At 43.0% G+C, this 21,405-nt stretch overlaps 1 protein-coding gene across 1 annotated transcript in view; it reads left to right on the plus strand.

Annotated features, from left to right (window-relative positions):
* The first annotated feature begins 601 nt into the window (after positions 1–601).
* Positions 602–21,405, plus strand: part of EML4 (EMAP like 4) — a 95,303-nt gene continuing 74,499 nt past the window's right edge. Inside the window, exon 1 of the mRNA XM_075706694.1 lies at positions 602–668. Within this exon, the coding sequence (XP_075562809.1) occupies positions 602–668 (67 nt within the window). The remainder of the gene's footprint in view (positions 669–21,405) is intronic.

Below are 21,405 nucleotides of genomic sequence, written 5' to 3' on the forward strand. Positions count from 1 at the left end.
TCATCTGGGGTTCTCCTTCGCGCTCGGACCGAGGGCGCGTCGGTTGCTGCGGGCGTTCCCGCCGCTGACGCCACCGTTCTAAACCGGGCCGTCAGTACCGCGGGGTCGCGGAGCGGGGCGGCGGGGTCGCGGAGCGGGGCAGCGCCGCTGCCGCGCCGTCGGGTGGGCGATCCCGGCTGGCAAGGCCCGCTCTGTGCGCCAGCGGCAGCCGCCTTCCCGCCCGGGAGCCCCGCTCTTGCCTTCGGCAGAGGCGCGGGTGCCGGGGCGGCCGAGGGGCAGCCGCCTTCCTGCGCCCGGCGAGCGCCCGGCTGACGTCCGCGGCTTGGCCCCTCCCTGCGGCAGCGCCGAGTTTTGTCCCTGTCCCACCCCCCCGCCCCCCCGGAGCCTCTCGCTCTCGCCGGGGCTGCGGGGAAGAGGCAGCGCGGTGGACGGCGGCGGCGGCAGCAGCAGCAGGCGCCCCCGGCAGCGCTTTGTGGCGGGCCGGCCGGCCCGGGAGGGTCCCCTCAGAGCCCCGCGGCATGGCGGGCGGGCCGGGGCGCGGGGGCTCGCCCTGAGCCTGGCCGGGAGGGCGGCGGGGGCCGGCTCGGCGTCGGTGAGAGGAATGGAAGACGGCTTGCCCTGCCTGGCCGCCGCCTGCGACCCCTCGGCGCTCGTCGGCTTCTGCACGGGTAAAGTACCGCCGCCTGCCCCGCCGAGGGCTCCCTAAAAATGACCCGCCCGCGCTTTTCCGTCGGCGGGTCCCCTCCCCGCAGGGGAAAAAAGGGGGATCTGTGAAGCAAATACAGGGCTAAAGGCTCAGTCTGTGCGGTTCAGGTAACTCCGCGCCCCTCGGCAGCCGCCGGCCAGGTGCGCTGCGCAGAGAGGCGAGGTGGCCCGCTGCCGGGCAGCACCCTCGCCTTGAGGCAATTAAAGAAAGTTTTCGCGCGTGTGGCTGGCGGAGGAGACGACGGGAGGAGAGCGACCCCGTTAACGCTTGCCGGACGGAGGGCTCTGGCGTGGGCGCTCGCTGCCGCCGGCTCGGCAGCGCGGGCTCCCGCCGGGCCGTCCCAGCCCGCCCCCGGGGCTGCAGCGGGGGGAAGCGTTTGGTGCGGGAGCCCCTTTGCAGCCCCCGGGGGGAAGAGAGCTGCTTCCGTGCCTCCAGCCCAGTTCGACACCTCCCGGGTTTTACGCTTGGGAAAGGAGGAGTAAGAGGGAAGCCCCCGCCGGGGGGCGCGGGGGGCTGAGGCTCCTTCGGAGCGGGTGCCCCCCCGGCTGTGCGCGGTGCGGGGCTGGCCTGCCTGTGCAACACGTATTTGCCTTTCGGAACTAAATCCCGTCTGCCCCCCCGCCCGCGTTATTTTTACGAGTGTCGCCGTGAAAATGACATATTTCGACACATATTTCCTTTCTTTAAACAGCTGCTGTCACACCAGCCTCTCTGGAGCGTAAATCGGGCAATTACTTGCAGCGTTCTTGGCCGTACCAAGCAAAAGTATACGAGTTAAGTCTTAAAAAGAGCAGCCAAACAAATAACCTCCACCCCCACCAAGAAATCGGATCAGAGATAAAATGTATTGCTCCCGTGTATGGTGGGGAACTGTGTCATTGCGAATGAAGCAAACAGCGCTGAGCGGCTCTTCTTTGTTTGCTGATTCATGCCGTGTGGTTTTGATACGAATACAGCATCTTGCGTAGAAAAACTTCAGACTTCTGGCCTAAAATGTGACGGTCAACAGGAAAGTTTGTTTAAAAAAAAAAAACAAACAAGGCAGGTATTTAATGCGTAGATTTCTCTGTGTGTTTAGTGGGAGAAAGGAACGACCTTGCTCCCGTGTACTTTCTTAAAGTGAGCAATGCACTGTGCTTCATCTGCTTCAGAATTCAAAGCATTCGGTTTAGAATTCAAGATGTTGCAATGCTCGGGAGAGAGGGAGGATGAATTGGAAATTTAAAAATTACATGTGCTTCATACAGTCTTTTGCAGGCTTGCAAGGATTTTTACAGTAGAAAAGAAAGGCTAATGTTTAACTGTTCATCTTCAGAACAAGATTCAAAAGAACAGCATTTTTCATGGCTGTAACTTGCAACTTTGTTACTGATGAATAGAGGTTTATGTTAAGACATTTCCATTGATTTTAATGGCTTAAACACTAGTTTCTGTGAACGTCTGTAAAAAAAAATACAGCGGTGACTTGAGCTTGAGACATATCTTGAATTTCAGAAGTGAGTGTGGCATGACAGACTTACCTTTGAGATTTGTCTAGGAATCCAGCAGAATAAGGTGCAAGAAATACATTCTTTTCTCAGCGCATCTATTCTACTTTAATGTTTTTCTGCATCTCAGAAAATAATTTTTACTAAAATCTTGATACAAGACTGAGGATTTTGCTGAATAAGAGTTAAAGACAGCCTTTGTAATTAAAAGAAAATGTGGGTTTGGATACTTTTAGCACTGTAATATATTCTGCTGATTTAAAACTTGATTCTTACTTCTGTCATTAAACTTAATGTACCTTTATATAAAGTTTTCTGAGGAACGTGTGTTGGCTGGCAAGTACACTTACAGCGATAAGAAATGGGTATGACAGAGAATCAACAAGTGCTTTGTTCGTATGAAACTTCTAACGTCATCCTCGAGAGTTCCTTGCCTTGAGGGCTTTTAGCAACTTTGCAGTGGTAACAAGTAGGAAGAAGCCTGAGATTAAGCTGTAGAAAGAATTTAATTTTTTTTTTTTTTGCCATACATGCTCATTCTTGCTTTATTTGAAGGCGATTAAGGCTTTGTACTAACAGTAGGGTATTTCAGGTGAGGTTTTGGGGGATAACAATTTTTTTAAGTAAGCATCCTATAGTAACATGCTTTTCTATAGGAACCTCTCTACCTTACCTTTAATTGTGATTTGTTTTGTGCACAGGTATCATTGTACATATGTCCAATTACTCATTTCTTGCCAAAGCTGAAAACTCCTAATTCAGCAGTGAAGAAATAGCACATGGGATTTACATTTAACACATGGGATATCAGTGCCGATGGGCAGCTTAATCAGATTTTTAAAACTTATTTGATGTCAGTAGGGACAACTTCTTCTTTCTACTTTTATTTAATTAGCCTTTTATAACTAAAGCTGAGGCAAGGGCTTGTGTCATGACATGTGCCTTCAGGAAGATCTTAGCTATCAAATTAGATTTGGGCTGTAATTCAGCTTAGGTGATACAGATCAGGATAGAAATTTTCAGTTTGACCAAGGAAAATATTTACCTTCAAACAAAACTTTCATTTTGCATGCTTCTAAATATTTGCCTCCAATGACACTTGGCATTGTAAAGAGTATTTATAAATGAAAAAAAAAAAAAAAAAAGCCAACCAGTGTTCCCAAATTTGTAAACTTGATTGCTTTCCGACTCTTAAATTGGTTTGGATACATTTATCTTTAATGTTAAAACTAGGAGCGAGCTTGCTTAGGTGTTTCACAGTGGGGATTTGCCACTTGCTGGAGGTGTTGGTGGTAAAGGTGGCGGTGTTGTGGTGGCTCTGCAGCGTTTCTGCAGGAGTGAAACCCAGTCCTTCCTGGGCTTGGTGCCGCTCACCCAGGGGGTGCCACCGTGCCTTGGAGGGCACCTTGGCTGGCAGAGGCTTTGCCCTCCACCTCGCTGGCGGGGGGTGACGGCGGCCGGCGCATGGTGCTGCTCTTGCTGCCTTGCTTCCCTGCCCAAGCGCATGTGGACAAGTAGTACTTACTTTGAATTAGTATCTAACATACGGAACTTTGCTTTAAGTATTTGGATGTTACAAAGGTTTTTTTCTTTCTAGTCCCTGTTATGTAGGCAAAAATAGACAAATTTAACATACGAGTCCTACTTTCAGCTTGATATTTTACCCAAAATGGTTAGGTACTGGCTGGGGACCAGTTAAATAAACCAAGGATCATTCTGTTTCAGGGGATTACATCTCCCTAAATAGTGTTTCTCTTATAGTCTTGGACTGTCACAACTACAGTGTTTGTGCTGATGCAGTGAAGCCTTTTTAAATGAGACAACTTTTACTGTAATTGCATTGAAAACATTTGAGCTAGTCTTACTCTAGGCGCTGTCAATAATAATGATAGTAAATGTAAAACTCCGTATCACTATCTTAATATTTCTAAAAAAAAAAAAAAGATTTAAAAAACAGTCTGAAAAAGCCTGTATCCTCTTAGTTGATTCACCTAAAATGTTAACAATATTCAGTGTTTGATTAAAAATTTAACTTGCTCTAGGTTTCAGTGTATTTGACACACGATTTGACTACGTGAGAGTCAGTGCAGTCATAGCTAGTTTTAATACTACTTTAAATTGTTTGTTCTGAGTAATTGTTAAGTAATCAATCCACATTAACACTTCCGTCTCCCAAAAGTATCAGACTTGGAGCAAGCGCTCCTCCTTTCAGCTGATACATTTTTGTGAAGGAGGGGAGAATTCCCGCCAGCCTGCCTTGTAAACCTACGCTGGCTTACCCAGTGTGAGAATTCCAACTGGCAAGACTGGGGAAGGCTTTTGACGTACTGTGAGCACTGCTGCGGGTCCGAATCCAGCGTTCGGTGAGCAGCCGTTCGTGCTGGGGGATGAAGGTCAGGCCTGCTGACCCTTAAATGACCAATGCTGGTCATTTAAGCGTTTTTGCTACAGGAGCTATATAAGTGAGGCGGTTTAAAGAATTAAAAGCTATATAAGAATAGTATTGGCCATAGTCCTGGGCTAGAAATGTGTCAATAGTTTCTCTGAACTCGCTTTCGTGTTTTCCAGAAAAAAACTATTTGATAGTAGCACGCTTAAAGAACTGCAGTGAGTTTCCTATGTGAAGGAGGCAGAGGGTTTTGTTTTCTAGAAATAATGAAATGCAAGCGAGCTATTCCACAAGAGCCGGGGCTCCTTCTCCCCAGGGTTAAGGTAGTCCAAATGCTTTAGGCTGTATTTTAGGAAAATTCTCTGCTTCCTGTTGATCACCCGACAGAAGGGCAAACTGTTCCCTGCCAGGAGGAACAGTAGTCACCAAGAAATGAATGCAAAGGGTTGCACTTTTGTAGATGTGGCCATTCATGCTTGTGATTGAAGGGCTTAAATGCCTGAAAATGGGGCTTTCCGAATGTTAGGGGTGGATAGGATATTACTCTCCTTTTGTATGCTTCTTTGCTTATTATACCGTACTTTATAGAAGGAAATGATGACAGCTGCTGCCCTTTACTGGCATCATCAGTTCGATATCTTCAGCTAGGATCCTTGGCCTATGTCTAGAGGTGAAATCCCATCTTATTATAGTTTGTGAAAATACCATTGCTGCCTATTACGCAGCCATAAGTCTATCAGATTTTGCAGAATAATGTATACTTGTTTTTAAGTTCTACTTCCTTATCAGGTTAGTATAGTTTTACTTACCACCTTCTACTAATTTGGCAGAGTTAAATGAAGCTTTTATTGAGTGGTTATATTGAGTAATTATAAGCACAGTTAGACTAAGCAGTATTTACTTGCTTCATGAGTTAGCTGAGCCTGTGCTTAATGAAGTGAGCTGTAAGCTAGATGGGCTAGCTGTTTCCAGGCTTCATTACATTAAATTTGTTGTCAAAGTGCCATTTCCTCTTCAGATGCTGCCCCCTTTCCAGGTAACTGGGAGAAGGGACGTGCCTGGTCTGACCTGGCTGTGCGCAGGATGGGCTGGTCCGGTGGCATCGAGCAGAGCCGAGAGATCCGTGGGGATCCCTCTGTCAGGCCAAACGTGGGGTTTGACTTTGCACGTCGCCGACTGCAGGCGTGCTGCAAATGTTTGCATGTATGCAGCTCATTAGAAATCTTTCAATGTATTTCTCGGCTGAGAAACAAAAAAAAGTATATCTGGTGCACACATTGGTAAAAATCTGTATTATTACCCATGTGACTAGATATCTGTAATATTGCACTGTAACAGTAGTGCTATGTAGATATGACATAAAATTACAAATATCGTAAAGGTCCATAGGGGGTAACGGTCTGTAGGGGTTTTCGTCTCACACTGTTCAGAAGGTTAATACTTACCCTGACTCAATGGAAAAATCTAATTTCTTTAACTTGATAGTTAACTTTCAAAAATGCGGTTACATTTTTTGCTAATGTTTCTTCTGCTTTGCCTGTTCAGGTGTCTGTCACACTTCTAACAGTTCTAGGAATATGTATTAGTCATCAAAAGGGGGTTGAGAAGATAATGATGACTTGTGCAGGGTAACGGTTAGCATTTTTTAGCAGTTGCAGAAAGTAATTGCAAGGTGAAGTAATTGCAAGCCACACTCGAAGTTGCTGAAGTACCAAAATTGGTGAAATATCAAAGGTGCAGTTAGCGCAACAAACTTGTCATTAAAGGTCAGATAAAAAGGCTCAGACTGCACACGCTTCCTCAGCACTGAGTCTTTGCTCTCAAATTTTGAGTAATGCTCAGATTAAGAAACTTAAGACAGTATCTTTATGAACCCTGCATCACACCCCTGCTTCACACAGATAAGGGAATTAATCAGGAAAGCACCAGCATTGGAAACCTCCCTTTTGCAGCATGCAAAACTAAAGTGTTTCTTCAACCTGCTCATTCTGCAGTGAGACAGAGCAGTTCTGAGAGCAGAACCTGCAAAGAAACACAGAAAAACTACTGGACATGCAGAACCTGCCCTGTGAGCAAGGAAGGAGAAGGAATGACCAGATGTGACAGTCTTCAGTCACAGTTCTTTATTGTGTGATGAGAAGATGCTCTGATGTATCATAAAAACAGATGGAATTTAGGTGCCGTGTCTTCTGCCTTTTCTCTCACAGCACCTTTTTTGTTTTTCATATGCTCTAAAGATGCGTGCATTTATTGGGTTTTGCCCTTGTTTGCTTGTGATGCTCTTCAGAAGCATTTAAAACTGTGAGAATAACTACAGTCAGATTTCTGATACATAAGAAATGCATCGAAGGGAGCATTCCCTTCCATGAGAAGCTGATTGAGTTGGTCCTTCAGGTTTTAATTCTTTCCTGCTAATGCTAAAAATAAAACAAAATTTGTAAAATTAGATTATTGGAAAGGTTAGAAGATGCTGAAAATGTATAAAACAATTTTGTTCTTATTGATGTATTCTGTTGTGGTGGGGGGGTGGTGTCCTTTTCATGCATGAAGGATCCTGTTAGTTTGGCTGGCAGTATTATGCAGAAATAGCATGCTCCTGGATGGTTCTTTTATACATATAAATAGCTGAATTAGTGTAGCTCATGCTTAATAAGTGTATGTGGAATTAGGTGATCTTAAAACATAAGCATTAAAGGAATAAACTGGATAATTCTGTGGTTTAAGATGATAGCTGCATTCAGAATAACTGTTATTTTTTGGCTTTAGATTGTTCCCCCCCCCAGATATCAAATGAAGTTACAGAAATCTCCAGGATTTTAAAAAGGGAAGAGAACTGAATTGCAAACACTGGAGCCCTACAATACATAGCTTTTTCCAGTATATTTTTCACTTCATTAGTTTGAAGTGTATTAGTATGACACTATAGACTTTCTTTCTGTGGGTTGCAAGCAGGCTTTACCTAGCATTGCTGTTCCTGCTGTGTTACAGAAAGCTGGAAGTGATGCCCTGTGTGCTGAAGAGAAGAGCTTTGAGGTAGGTCTGCGAGGGAGCGATGGCCAACACGGTGGTGGCAGGTTGCGCAGCAACGGAGGGGCTGTCGTCTGGCCTCAGTGCTAGCGTACGTTTGCGGTGAAACACTCCTGCTTTTTTTTTTTTTTTTTTTTTTTTTTTAAACTTGCGTACTTTAGCACATAAAGATTCCCATTTCTGAGGAGATTTTGGTTGGTGTCATTCTTGATTAATTGATCCCTTGATTTTGGGGGAGAGGGAAGAAAATGGGTGAAAATGCAGCTTACTCCTGGTTCACGATGCTGCTGTTACTTAGTCACAACCAGATTTAATTCTTGTTTCCCTATCAATTATTTGTAGTACTTGATCATTTCTAATACCAGACACATCCATGATCAGTCTGACATCCCTTGCTATTGTAGGGATGTTTTCTTTACCTAATGTTACTTTGTAGCAAAGAGTGGGGAAAAGAAGCCTGAAGACTTTTTCCACTTCAGAGGATCTGTCCATGGAAAGAACAGATTATAAGTATTCTGGTTTTTGTACAAAATGTGATGTATTTAAGCAACTTTGATAGAAACATGGTCCCTTTTAGGTTTACAAAATTGGGCAAACATTCCACGTAAGAAATATATGCGTTTTCCTAAAAGATCCTTTGAGAAGGATCGCCTGTGAAAAGGCGATGTTTTTCCCATGCGGGCAAGTCCCATGCATGCATTCTTGATGGTTTTGTATGATTTATCAATAGTGATTATGACACTTCAGGTTTTTTTAGGACTTCTACGCAAAATATGTTCCAGGTGAAATTTTAGACAGTCTTAGCCTGCCTACATCGTCCCAAATGTTCTGTTCAGTGATTGGTTTTTCTCTGAGAAGTTGTAGCATCACATAACACTGTGTTTATGTTTGCTTGCAGTTGAATCAGTTCTGCAGCTTGCTTTGTGGCTTAGCCTAAATAAAGATGAGACCTAATTCCTCCCTTTCCCGTGGAGTTTTCCATTTTAGGCGTAGTAGTACCAGGATTAGCAACTGAAATTATAATTGAAGCTGGCTTAATTTTTATGTTATTAATTTCTGTGGAAGCAGCCTAACTATGGGTTTTTAAAATATATGTCTAGTCACACATATAGAAGTCTGTCATGCTGGTCAAGAGTTCTTCCTCTTCGTGAATTAAATTGGTTTAATTTCACAGTTACCTCATTTGTAGAGCATTTGTGGAAACTTAATTGTCGGTAGCGTCCTTACTAAGGAAAACGTGGCAACACTTGATGGTAGATATCTTTATCAATGATCTAGATGAGGGGATTGAGTGCACCCTCAGTAAGTTTGCAGATGACACCAAGTTGGGTGGGAGTGTCGATCTGCTGGAGGGTAGGATGGCCCTGCAGAGGGACCTGGACAGGCTGGACCGATGGGCCGAGGCCAACTGTATGAGGTTCAACAAGGCCAAGTGCCGGGTCCTGCACTTGGGTCACAACAACCCCATGCAACGCTACAGGCTTGGGGAAGAGTGGCTGGAAAGCTGCCTGGCCGAAAAGGACCTGGGGGTGTTGGTTGACAGCTGGCTGAACATGAGCCAGCAGTGTGCCCAGGTGGCCAAGAAGGCCAACAGCATCCTGGCTTGTATCAGGAATAGTGTGGCCAGCAGGAGCAGGGAGGTGATTGTCCCCCTGTACTCAGCGCTGGTGAGGCCACACCTGGAATCCTGTGTCCAGTTTTGGGCCCCTCAGTACAAGAAAGACCTTGAGGTGCTGGAGCGTGTCCAGAGAAGGGCAACAAAGCTGGTGAAGGGTCTGGAGCACAGGCTTTCTGAGGAGCAGCTGAGGGAACTGGGATTGTTTAGCCTGGAGAAGAGGAGGCTGAGGGGAGACCTTATCGCTCTCTACAACTACCTGAAAGGAGGTTGTAGTGAGGTGGGTGTTGGTCTCTTCTCCCATGTAGTTAGCGATAGGATGAGAGGAAATGGGCTCAAGCGGCACCATGGGAGGTTTAGATTGGAAATTAGGAAAAATTTCTTCACAGAAAGGGTAGTCAAGCATTGGAACAGGCTGCCCAGAGAGGTGGTGGAGTCCCCATCCCTGGAGGTGTTCAAAAAACGGGTAGATGTGGCACTTTGGGACATGGTTTAGTCTAGTCTACCCTTGATTGGTTTAGTGTGGACTTGGTAATGTTAGATTAATGGTTGGACTGGATGATCTTAAAGGTCTTTTCCAACCTGAACGATTCTATGATTCTAGATCTGCAGTCTGAATTGTTTAAAAGAGTATCTATCTTTCTTTGTAAAATATAAACCTTAATATTAGATATTTCTACAGCTGTTCAGATACAGCATGTTGCACAATGGCAGGATTGATGACCGGGCAGTCAGTCTGCTGTCAGGCAGCAGCAGCCACAGCAGCAGGAAAGGTGTGAGCAATGCTTTCCACCCACACCTTGTTTATAGGTGTTAACCTCAAAGCTTTGCCAGGACTGTTTAATTGCTAACATCATAAAACAAAAGGAGCTTAACTAAAGAACTAGTCAGTTTTTTAATTGTATTTATGCTTGGTTCCCCTTCTTGAGGGTGGCTGTTGACTTACACCACTATAGGTATTTCTGCTTGCTGTCTGGTCTGAAATGTTTTCTGTGACACATGATGTGCAAATACTCCCTTTACTTCTCAGTACTTGCTTCTCTGTAGTAACTGAAATGGAGATTGTGACTAATGTGCGACGAGCAGTTGCAGATACCACTTTACAGGTTGCCTCTGTAGGCATCGTGCAGCTTGTGCTTCATTCTTGAAACTAAACAGATAGCTTAGCAGTGTCTATACGATGACTAGTCTGTACAGAGAAGTTTTAGTTCTTTTCTATGCAAAAAAACCCCAAACCGACTGTTGGTTTGGTTCCACCTGGAGTAAGCATTAGCTGTTGTAGAGGTGTTCCACTAGTACCAAAGCTGCAAGCAGTTGCAGAAGTTCGGGAAGCATCTTGTGGAGGTAAACAAAAGTGGGATTTTGACTGCTGCTGTTGGAAGTGTCGTGTTGGGTATAGGGAGACTATATGTGACTAGGGAGATTTAGTCTCACGCTCCCAAGAAACAATGGACTCTTAAAAATATCAAAAGCAAACCTTATGTCTGTTCTTGCCTACAAGTATACAGGAGAGGTTTTATGACTGCGAGATGATACCCCCTGCTGTCTAGGCACCCATGAGAGGTTTGCTGCAGCAGCGGATGTAATGTTTTCAGTGCAGAGCTGGGGCAAGGGGTGCCTTCTGTAGGAGATGCTGCCCACTGGGACAGAGCGTGATGGGCATGCAAGCACAACCAGTTGCCTTGGCACCCTGCGGCAGCGCCTCAGCCATGGTGGGTGGTCACGGGAGTGTCACGAATGCAGGTTTGAGAATCCTTCTGATTATGTCAATTTACTATGAAGGAGTGACTTTACACAGTTTGATTTAGTAACAGAATTTACTTGCAGCAAATCGCAGAATTTGATTATAATATTTTTAATAGCACTCAATCATCAATGATTAATAAAGTGATTAGACAAAATTGATCAAAACAGTGACTTAGTTACAGATTCGAAGATGGCGAGGTTCACTCTATTACTACATGGAAGCACATAAAGGAAACTTAAATTATACTGGGTTGGAATGATTCATAAAGGGATTGCATATGTAGGGGATACGGAAACCCTCCCGTTGAGTCTTGAGGTTCAGAATAGACCCCCTTGCTTTCTAAACTCCTCTCAGAGAGGAGTCTAGGTGCGGCTGGGCCCACTCTTAGTCTCAGACTTGGTCAACGGGTTATAAGAATAATGCTATAAGAATAATGCAGCAGTATAAGACTCTCTTTGAAATGAAATCATACATCTACAGACTACTTAAACTGATTCACACATGCATACACAGAAACATGAATGCATATATAAAAATGGTATACCTGTTAAAAATTCCCCTCAAGTTCAGTGAAATACGTCTAATGTCTTGCATTTCTCAACAGGCAAGGGTTGAGCCTCGAGGAGTGAAGGGTTTCAGCCCAGGCTCCACTGTCAGTCTTCGGCAATGGATTTCTGGTTGCAGCAGACTTTCAGAGTTTGCTGGCTCTGAGAGGCGTCTCGCTCAGAGGGAGATGCTGGTGCAGCCCGCAGCAGTCCAGGAGAGCTCAAAGGGCCTCGCTTAGGACTGCTGTTTATAGGATTGTGAGATGATTGACTTTACTCACCAGTAAATTTCCATCCGAGCCACAATTTTGGTCAGTAGTTGCTGGAATTCCAGTAACAATGATACCACTCTGTTTCAAGGCTGTCAGGGGTAGCTGTTTGTTCTTGCTCCCCTTGTTAGCCATAATATGAAGATTTTGATAAGGACAGGGCTGCTCTCTGCTCCAGCCATGTAGGAGTTTCTGGTACAATTAAGGGGCACTTAACTGACCAACTCGCTACACAAAAGCTGCGGCCCGGAATTCCTGAGATCGTAAAGCCGGGTACACCAGTGCCTCTCCCCTCCTCTGGTGTACGCGTGTTTCCTCTGAGCACAAAAACCCACCGGATCCTGCTCTTCCCAGCAGAGCCGAAAGGGAAGGCTTCCTCCGTGGGGGAGAAGAGTGTTTTGGGAGAGGGAGCTCCGAGTGCCCGGGGGGATGCCAGCACCACGAAACCAAATTGCAGTGGGTCGGCGGGCTGTGGGGAGCCACCAGCCTCCCTGGGAGGGGGCGCAGGGCTCTGTCCCATGGGAAGAGTGTGGCATCCTGCCCTGCTGTCTAGGCACCCACGAGAGGTTTGCTGTGAATTTGGGGGAGTGCTGATGAACAGGGGTGTCTGCATTTTAAGAATGAATTTTGGGCCTGAAATGATGCTGCAAAGGACAGGCTTGAGCAGCTTTCCATAAGCATGAAGGAAGATGAAGACGAGTAAGAACAGCACATGCTATGCTGTGTTTGATGTCAATATCAAAAGTGAATCTTTTTAATGTGGCAGTACACTAATACTGTTATTTTTGTATGTGTGTCTATCATTTCAATAAGAGACTATTCTTGTTGCGTAAACATAATACTAAATCTACAAGATAACATCCTATTGCCTGTGAAACACAAGCAACCACTGGCAGCTGCACAACCTGTACAACCCAGATTCAAAAGTGGACAGTGTGGACAAAAACATATTTCTTTGGAAAAAGAAATTAATTAAATAGGCCAGGACTCTCTTTTTCCTGATTTGATGGAGTTTTGCATAGTGGCATTTATGATAGAGTGGCTTGGAATAGCACAGAATGAGATCAAAGAAATTTAGTTTGTACAGTGGTATTTTTGATGTTACAAATCAGAAAGTTATGAGTCCTGGGGGAAGGAAAAAAGAGCAGCACAATGAAGCAACCAGTACAACAAATTTCAGAAATGTTCCAACACTTTTATTTACAGAGGTAATGTCTAACTTGATTGCTAGATAACAGAAGCTGGAGATTAATCACATGTGTTTCAGGATTTCAGATGAATAAAATTTTGCAAATAAACATTGCATGGTACAAAATAGATTGTATCCATAAAAGAAGAGACTATGTTGCTTTGCCTGATGTTATCTCACTTAATGATTTCAGTGCTTTTCTGTTTTGCTGCTGAAATTACGCCCTAGAATTGATGAGACTATACCATGCTTAAAGGGTAGAAACAGCTTTCCTCCAGGGCAAAAATGTACTTGTTAAAAGCACACCACAAACAAACACTCAGATAAGTTTGTTGCCCAAATAAGCAATAAATACTTAGGATGTTGGAAGGTTTCCGTAAGTTCCAGATTAAAAGTATGTTGGTACTATTGAATTCAGATGTTTTGCAGCAGAGGAGGTCCACTGCAGTGATGGGGAATGTTGGACTTTCCCTGTGTCATTGCAATCTAAAGATTGAATATTTTGCAAACTTGGATTTTGTTTGCATGTTACTGGAAAAAAATATATTGGAAATATATTTTGGAAATATAGCTTGGAAAATGAGAGGTAACCTGTAGGAATTGTGGCTTGAATTCTGAAAAAAGATGCCCAAAATATACAGACACTTCTCTGAGCAGGAATTAGCACCATCACTCTGACAAGGGCAGTTAAAAAATAAGTGGCCCTGGGGGCAGGGAGGGGTGCAGAGAGAGGTGGAGAATCTGAGATTACTATGAGTCGTCTTTTTTTCTTTCTTTCTTTCTCCCCCCTTTTCCATTTGCAAGCCTTCATGCCAACTTCCTCATCTGCCAGATAACTAGTGGGTACCTGCCTGTGTAAATGAGTTCGCAAAATACTCTGGGAAAACCAGAGTGTTTCAGATGATCCCTTGTTTCTCAGTGAATTCCCTACGACGTTTGCTGGATTTTGTGATGTTTTGGATCCTGGTACTTTTGTCTGAGCCTGAATATGGTGGTTGTTATCATCATTCATTGTGTTGAGCTGATCAGTGACAATTAATGCTGCTGTCTTCTGTAGATTTATGCAGTAATGAAATGAGGTTAAAGAAAAGTGTTATGAGTGGGATGTCAAAGACTGAACATGAAAGCCAGAATGGGGGCTTAAATATAGTCCTTCAAGCCTATATTTAATCTTCTGGATCATGCAGCCTTTAGTTACTTGATCATAGTCTCCCCCAGGTCAGTAGTCGGAAAAGGTGATTCTGCCTGAAAAGTAGTTGCTCAGTGTTTTGAGTTGCTTTCATTTTCTTTGCGTGTGTTACTTTTATGTCAAGGCTTTTGGTCTTCCTTTTCAAAGAAGTGCACGAATTTCAACATTGACTTTCCTACAGCATTTATGGTAGTGCCTCAGTAGCCCACAAGTGATAATTAACCTTTCTGCGGTGTGAGATGATGCTTACATTTAACAGATGAAGAGTGAAGTTAAAAGAGATTAAGGTCAAAAGCATCTGCTAATTACCCAATTTTCTAATTAAGTGATTGCCCAATTTGAAACTCGAAAGACTTGATTGTCAAAGTGCATAGGTAGGACAGCCTTGTACACGTCAAAAACCTGATTGCTACAGGTGCGAGGTACCTGTGAGAGTTCAGCACTTTTCCACGCTGATGTCCAGTGTTTCAGGTTAGGCAGAATATGCAAGCTCTTCCTCCGTGAGGCCTTGGGAGTGCGGGAGGGATGCTTTCCTGCTCTCGGTGTCCTGGCCACCCTGGAGCCCCAGGCAGTGTCTGGCTTTGCCTCTGCCCTGCAAAGCTGGAGAAAATCATTGAGTTTCTCCATGGGGTGGCTGGGGTGCCATCCGCTCGTGGTGCAGGGAGGTGAGTGGTGGCAGAGCCCTTGGTGAAGAGCAAGATCTCAGAGATTTGGTCCCTCTTCAGCATGAGAAAAGTTGTTTTCTCAGGACATTGTAACTGGATCAGCTTGGGCATGGGGGAGGATAAGGGAAAGGAACTCCAGACACTGAAATTTTTAGCCCACGTAGTTTCACACTTGACAAAGTTATTAATTTGTAACTTTTAAATTGGCATTTCATCATGGAAATGATCATAAATGTTAATAATGCCAACACTTCTAGCACAGCATGAAATATTTTCCACAAAGGATTACTAATATATGTGTGCTAAAGTGTTATTTTTAATGCACATGTAACTTACGGTAGAGCAGTTCATTGCAGCAGTCTTTTTGGTTGCTGCGTGAACTTCCAAGTGTACGTGTTAGACAACAGGGAAAGATGCTCTCTGCCCCCCTCTTGCTCTTGCTGTCACATGAAAATAGGGTGGCATCACATATTAAAAAGAGCTTGGGGTGACTGGGATTGCTGTTATGCGGGGCATCCCAAGCAGGTGCCTGTAGCCACCATGAATTCTGTCTATGGTGTGCAGAACTCACTCATCTGTTTAGCAGAAGCACCATTTTGGAAAGTAAGGTCATGTCGTGCCGGTTGAAGGCCAAGCGTTGAAGAGTCCTGAACTTCAGTATCAGGAGCATTAACAGCCAAGCAATGCTAGGGGAAGGAAAATACTTAAAAACCACAAGGCTTTTTAAGGAGTGGGTGGTGAAAATCCCGTGGATGGTCTTACTGTTGAGGTGTGTCTTAATGGAGGTGGAGCTTATACAAAGTATGCAGTTGGGGAAGAATACATGAGGGAGCCAGTGTAATTATCTGCCTCTTCAAGTAATTATATGGATACCAATGCCAAATATGAGAAGTGTGTGTTAAGTGTGGACTTTGTTTTGCTTTCTCAGTCTACCTATCAAAACTAGTATTGGCAAGTATAAAGTCTGATCTGCTGCTTCTTGAAACTTGTGTGCCTAATAAATAATACAGTTACTGGAAACTTAGGCAAGCTGATCACTCATGTAGGCCAAATACAGCGTGGGTGGAGTTGTGCCCTGTGAATCTCATGCTGATATATTTCTAGATTATCTGTATTAAAAATAATATGAGTGTTTACGGTGGCAGATGCACAGGATTATTACAAAAATATTTTTGTCATAACAGCTGTAATTTATGGTTATTATGAAGTTATTTTTTCAGGTTGTTTTTGTATTGTCTTTTAATCTTCTTCTGTTTTTCATGTCAGCAAAAAAAAAAAGATAGGAAAGCCCATGTGTGCAAATCTGTTTAGCATACACAAGTAGAACTACTAATTACTAGGGATGAAGTGATAGATCATCTTACATGTCAGACCAGCCCTTTAAAATAAGATTACCTGAAAACGTGGGTGATGTTCTCTGTAAGGTAATGGTGCAGTAGTAGGCTCACAGACATGAACTCGCTTCAGATAAACCATAAAGCAGTCCACAAATAGCAGAGATCAGTAGCGACTATTGCATTGCAGAGTATTCAAGTGCTAGGGTGAAATCTTCTCATGGATCATCTACAGACAAAACACTGCAGTTGTATAATGTATATATGTTGTGCTTAATTGAAAAGTCCTAAGAAAACTTTGTCCAGTGTAGTTACATATCTTTGTTGTTCTTTTAAAATCCAATGTAATGCTTTAATGATTTAAATTTATAGTTTATGCCCCCCCCCCCCCCCTTTTTTAATCGAGTTTTGGGATGTATGATTGTCTATACAGATCTGTATCGCTCTGTCCAGATGGCCCAGTTTGCATTTACTCGAGTCATGCATAAATTCTTAACAGAATAAATTATATTCCGTTCAGGGTTTTGACTGAGGTTTTTAGGCACAGTCTATATTTTCAGACTTGAGTGAGGGTTGGGTTTTTTTGTTGGTGGTTTGTTGGCTTTTTTATGGCCAAGTTCCGTGTCCATCAGTTGACATGGTGGATTGCACTCCTGTATTTTAAAGTGAATAATAAGCAATCTTTTTACATGGTTTATGATTAAAAATGCGGATTAGCCATTGGGATGATCACTTTTGATGTTTAAGGCACTGTCCACTAGACATTGCATTCTCATTTTATGGTCTGATTCTGTAGTAGGATCTGTGCAAATAAACTTACTGCTTACCGGGGACTTGTGTTTAAAGTGGCTTGTGAAAGGCTAGTGGAGAGTAATACATCTTTTTTTATTAACTAGCATGTAGGGGACTAAAATAAGGTTGGACTATGAAACATTAAACAATCTAATGAGCTGCACAAGGCAGACAGTTTTCTCAACATGATGGTCCTCATGCAGCATCAACCCTGAGCAAATGAGTGGTGTGTGACAACGTGTTCTTCCTGAAAACCTGAAGAAATGTCTGTGGAAGAGCAAAATAATAACAAGGTTTAGCTAGCATTGGAAGTACTAGCAATGCCATATATTTGAGAGCCGTGAGTTGGGGACCACTGTCTGCAGTCAGTGACTTATCTGTACCCATCTCAAAGCATCTGCATTATTGTTCTACAAGAAAGTACAGAAAGAGATTTTACCTTTGTCTCCAATAATTAATCTGAGATCAAGCAGTGCATTTTTTTAATTCTGAATGGAAAAATTGGGAAATTGGGGAAAGAGAATGAAAAAGTAGGAAAGGAAGTGAAGAATATGCGGAGTAATCCAGAGTGTTAAAGGCCAGAGTCTTGCATTTGCAGGAAGGGAAAACTTAGGGACAACTTCCCACTCCACTTCCATGCCTCTAGATCTAGCTTCTAGGGAATCATCAGAAGTTAATACAATATCATTTGTGGGGGGAGGGGAAGGGGTGGAGAAGCTTTTTTAATCTTCCACGTTTGTGTTGTGTTTTTTAATTCCCGTTCTCATGTTCCTTCCATGACTCACGTCCTTTACAAAACCAAGATAATTTGTGTGTGTGCTGACTTTTGGAGGAGGTGAAGGAGATACTGTGTAGAGATAAAGTGTAGAGTCTAATTCTACTTTTTTTTGAGGATTATGTGTTAAAGATATGGAACAGAATTCCTGATCTTTTTAAAGCACCTTTTATAAGCTAGTCTTAAGACAAATGAGCTGCAAAAAACTGCAGAGAATTTTCTGTCACTTAACGTGGTAGGAAAACCAAATTTGTTAGTTACCGCTCTGGAAATGTAAGCCTCATCCAGAGTCAAATTATTTGCTGCTCTTCAGAATAGAAATTGCAAGTTGTGCAAATAGGTATCTTCCTGCACACATGGACAGATCTCAGTCCTAGTGAGAAAGCGTTCTTTTGGGCCAATTATCTCCTGAAATTGTCAGCCAGATCTTTATGCCAGTCCAAGTAATTTCTGTTGCATTTCTGTAATAAAAGACTCATAGCCACTCTGGGTAAAACAGAAAATTGTGTGGGTGCCTTGGCAGGCGGGGGTTTAAAAATATCTGTGGTTTGTGTGGCTTTAGTGGATAAAATGTAGGATTTTCCACCCTGTGGCTTAAATTTCCATGTGCTGGAGTTTGTAGAATTTGTTTTTCTGAAATGTTGCTTATGTCTAAAATGAAGCCCTTACTTATGTTTAGTCGGGACTGGAGGGAATTGGCTCAGAGAAGTGATAATTCTGGATGCTCTGGAATTGTTGAGGGGCCCCAGAATAGATGTTACAGTAGTAAGATACGTTTGTTTGGTTGTTGGTTTTTTTTGTTTTTTTTTTTAAATGCAGCCAGTTCAGATTTCTCCTAGGCAGTCAGTGATGAAGGGTGATAATTTTCAAATACTCTCACCCTCATGTGCCTGGTTGGTGACATGTGAGGAGAGGAGTGATACGTGGGTTGGGAGGTTTGTTAAGTACCATCACTACATACTGGATACCCCTTTCAAAGTTCCTGGCTGAAGTCTAAGGGACAGTTTGAGCTGCTGCTTTGTTCAGTCTGGTGTGAGTGATTTGACACATAAATGCATCTGTTTAATGCTGTTCGTTGGTCATTCAGATGTCTCATGAGTACTGAATACAAGCATCCCATACATACCTGCTTACTCCAAAAGGAGGGGAAGAATTAATGTTTAATGGCTAAAATTAAATATCAAACTAGTGAACTATGATAAAATAGCAAGACATATTATTTATATTAGTTTGAAAGGTACAGTACTGTATGTTTAGACCTAGCACGTTTTTGCTGTCATTTGAGTACCAATACTCTTATGATTGAAGGACCCGAGATCCACATCTGTGTGGATGTCTCCTCACTACTACCAGCAAGCACTGCAGATAGTGCTTTTTTTCACAACGGATCTTGTTCCCAGTGGCTCTCTTGAAGGCATAGGTCATGGACAGCATGGGAAACATGACCAACACATCAGAAATGATGCTATTTGGTTATAATAAAAATAACCAGATAAATAAAAAGGTCTTTTTAAAATGAATTGTCAATGACTCAATAGTCAACTCCACTTACGAATGTCTTTCTATATTCCCTAATCTGGTTTCCCTCTTTAAATAAATAAATAACTCTCCCTCTGGTTTAGTAAATGAAGAGTGGCTCATGGAAGGCCTGGATAGATAGATGCCTGAGACAGCACGAGGGAAAGGCCAGATGTTTAGGAGTGGGAGAAGAGGAAAGGAGGAGATGGAAGTGGAAAGGGCATGCCCTTGAAGGAAACTTTTTGTTTAAACCTCTTTTGAAGTAGTTATTTAGATTATAAGAAAGTATTTTTAATGGAAGAAGAAATCTGGAAGAGATTTTGAAGACTTTGTGAAAAAAAACCCATAGTTTTGCATTGTGCAGATCTGTCAAAATGATCTCAAGGATTGCAGTTGTGTTTACTTTCAAGACATCTTCTTTTAAGCTAATCCCTAGTTGATTTACTTTTCAAGACACTGTCAGGAGGGGCATGTTGGAGTTGAGTTGAATATTTGCTGTCATGGGTTGAGGTATTTGGGTTGGGAATTGTTCATTTTAATTCTCTATTAGTTGCCAGGGTAGTATATGATTGTCATCACTTGAAACAGATGCTGCTGCTGTAGAGTGATAAAGAACAGTAAAATGTCTTCCCAGTGTGCTACTGTGTTCTTTGATCAACCAAAATATTCTTGACTTCCTAGTGATCTTGCTATCCAATTTTTTTCAGTCTCTGTCTCATGCGCCCTCTTGGCAATGCAAAGCAGCCACTGGTGATTTGAAACCTCTTTTCTCCCATAGTACACAAACACACACTTAGCCTGTTGCTTTGCCTATTTTTGTATTGGCTAAATGGCTTAACCTTCTTGGTTTCCTACTCATGCCCCATTTATACGGCTATGACCTCTGACAAGCTGTTGTGGTGAGGTTGAGTTTGAGGGTCCTTCTGCCTCTCCACATCATGTCTAGGGGTTAAGCCTCCACAGCACAGGTCACAGGGGTGAACGTTGGCCAACTCCTCTACCATCTCATTTGACACATTGAACCAGGTAAAAGCATTGGAGTTCACCCTTACAAGGCAGGAGGATTTGCTCTCCTGTTCCCCTTTGAAGTTAGTGATGTAACTGTGGCTTTGGGAGCTACAGGAGCCATCTAACTTGTCCCTTTCATGGGGTGCTGGGGTTCAGCAGAAGCAGTCTAGTCAATGTTAGTAGTCGGTGGGAAAAAAGATGCCCGTGTCAGGTAGCCAGCTCTATGGTAGAGTGCTTGCATCTGTGCTCATCGGAGACACTGACCAACAGTGGAGCCTTTCCTGGTTTGGGAATTACTATTATTTGGACTCCGCACAGGGAACACAGTAATGCCTGGCTTCTAAAATGGTGATTTGACATAGCTACTTACTCCTTTTACAAATGTTTTATAGTAATCTGTATATTTATATGGCCTGGGAATTTATCCATAATTTATCTATTATAAGGCCTTTTGATAGCTCATTAATTGAAGGCTTTGGCAGACAAACAAGAAAAAAATTAAGCTTCCCCCCCTTCTTTTTTAAGGAAATGTCAAGCTTCTCTCTTCTGTGTTTGGACTGCTACTCCAGTGAAAGATGAGATATAAAGATCATAATATTTTGAAAATAATTGTCACTGTTTTCTGCGATGTTCATTTTGACTGGTTCACTGCATGCATTTAAAGGCTTATATTGTAAGGATAGCAAAAGTATGAATTACATGGTGCTTCTTTCAGTCCATTTACTTCCCTTAAGTAAAAACTTTTCTTCATGAATTAATTTATGTAAATTTACCTTAGCTCCTTTTGACATGCCGCATAGGTACATGTGCTTGTAGGAATTTCTACTAGCTCCTTGAAACAGATGGGGTTTTATGTTTTGAAAATGGGGGTTTTAATAAAAGAATCTTACACAGTCCTTCCCAACCTGGGGTAGCTGTCACTAGTCTGGATTTGTAAAGTGCTATTGAGAGAGCACTGGATATGCTGGGCTGTAGAGTCATTAAAATAACTTTTCTGCATATAGGAGGTGCAGTTACAGCTGGTGATATTAAAAGCGTTTTGTTCAGAGTTGTTCTGATCTGTTGTAATCAGGCTGAGATCTGGAGACCTACCTTATTCATTCCCCTGCAGTTCTTTATTAGCCTGAATGAATACAGTATTAACCATGTA

The sequence above is a fragment of the Pelecanus crispus genome, chromosome 3 (genome assembly GCF_030463565.1).
Source record: "Pelecanus crispus isolate bPelCri1 chromosome 3, bPelCri1.pri, whole genome shotgun sequence".
Taxonomy (NCBI): domain Eukaryota; kingdom Metazoa; phylum Chordata; class Aves; order Pelecaniformes; family Pelecanidae; genus Pelecanus; species Pelecanus crispus.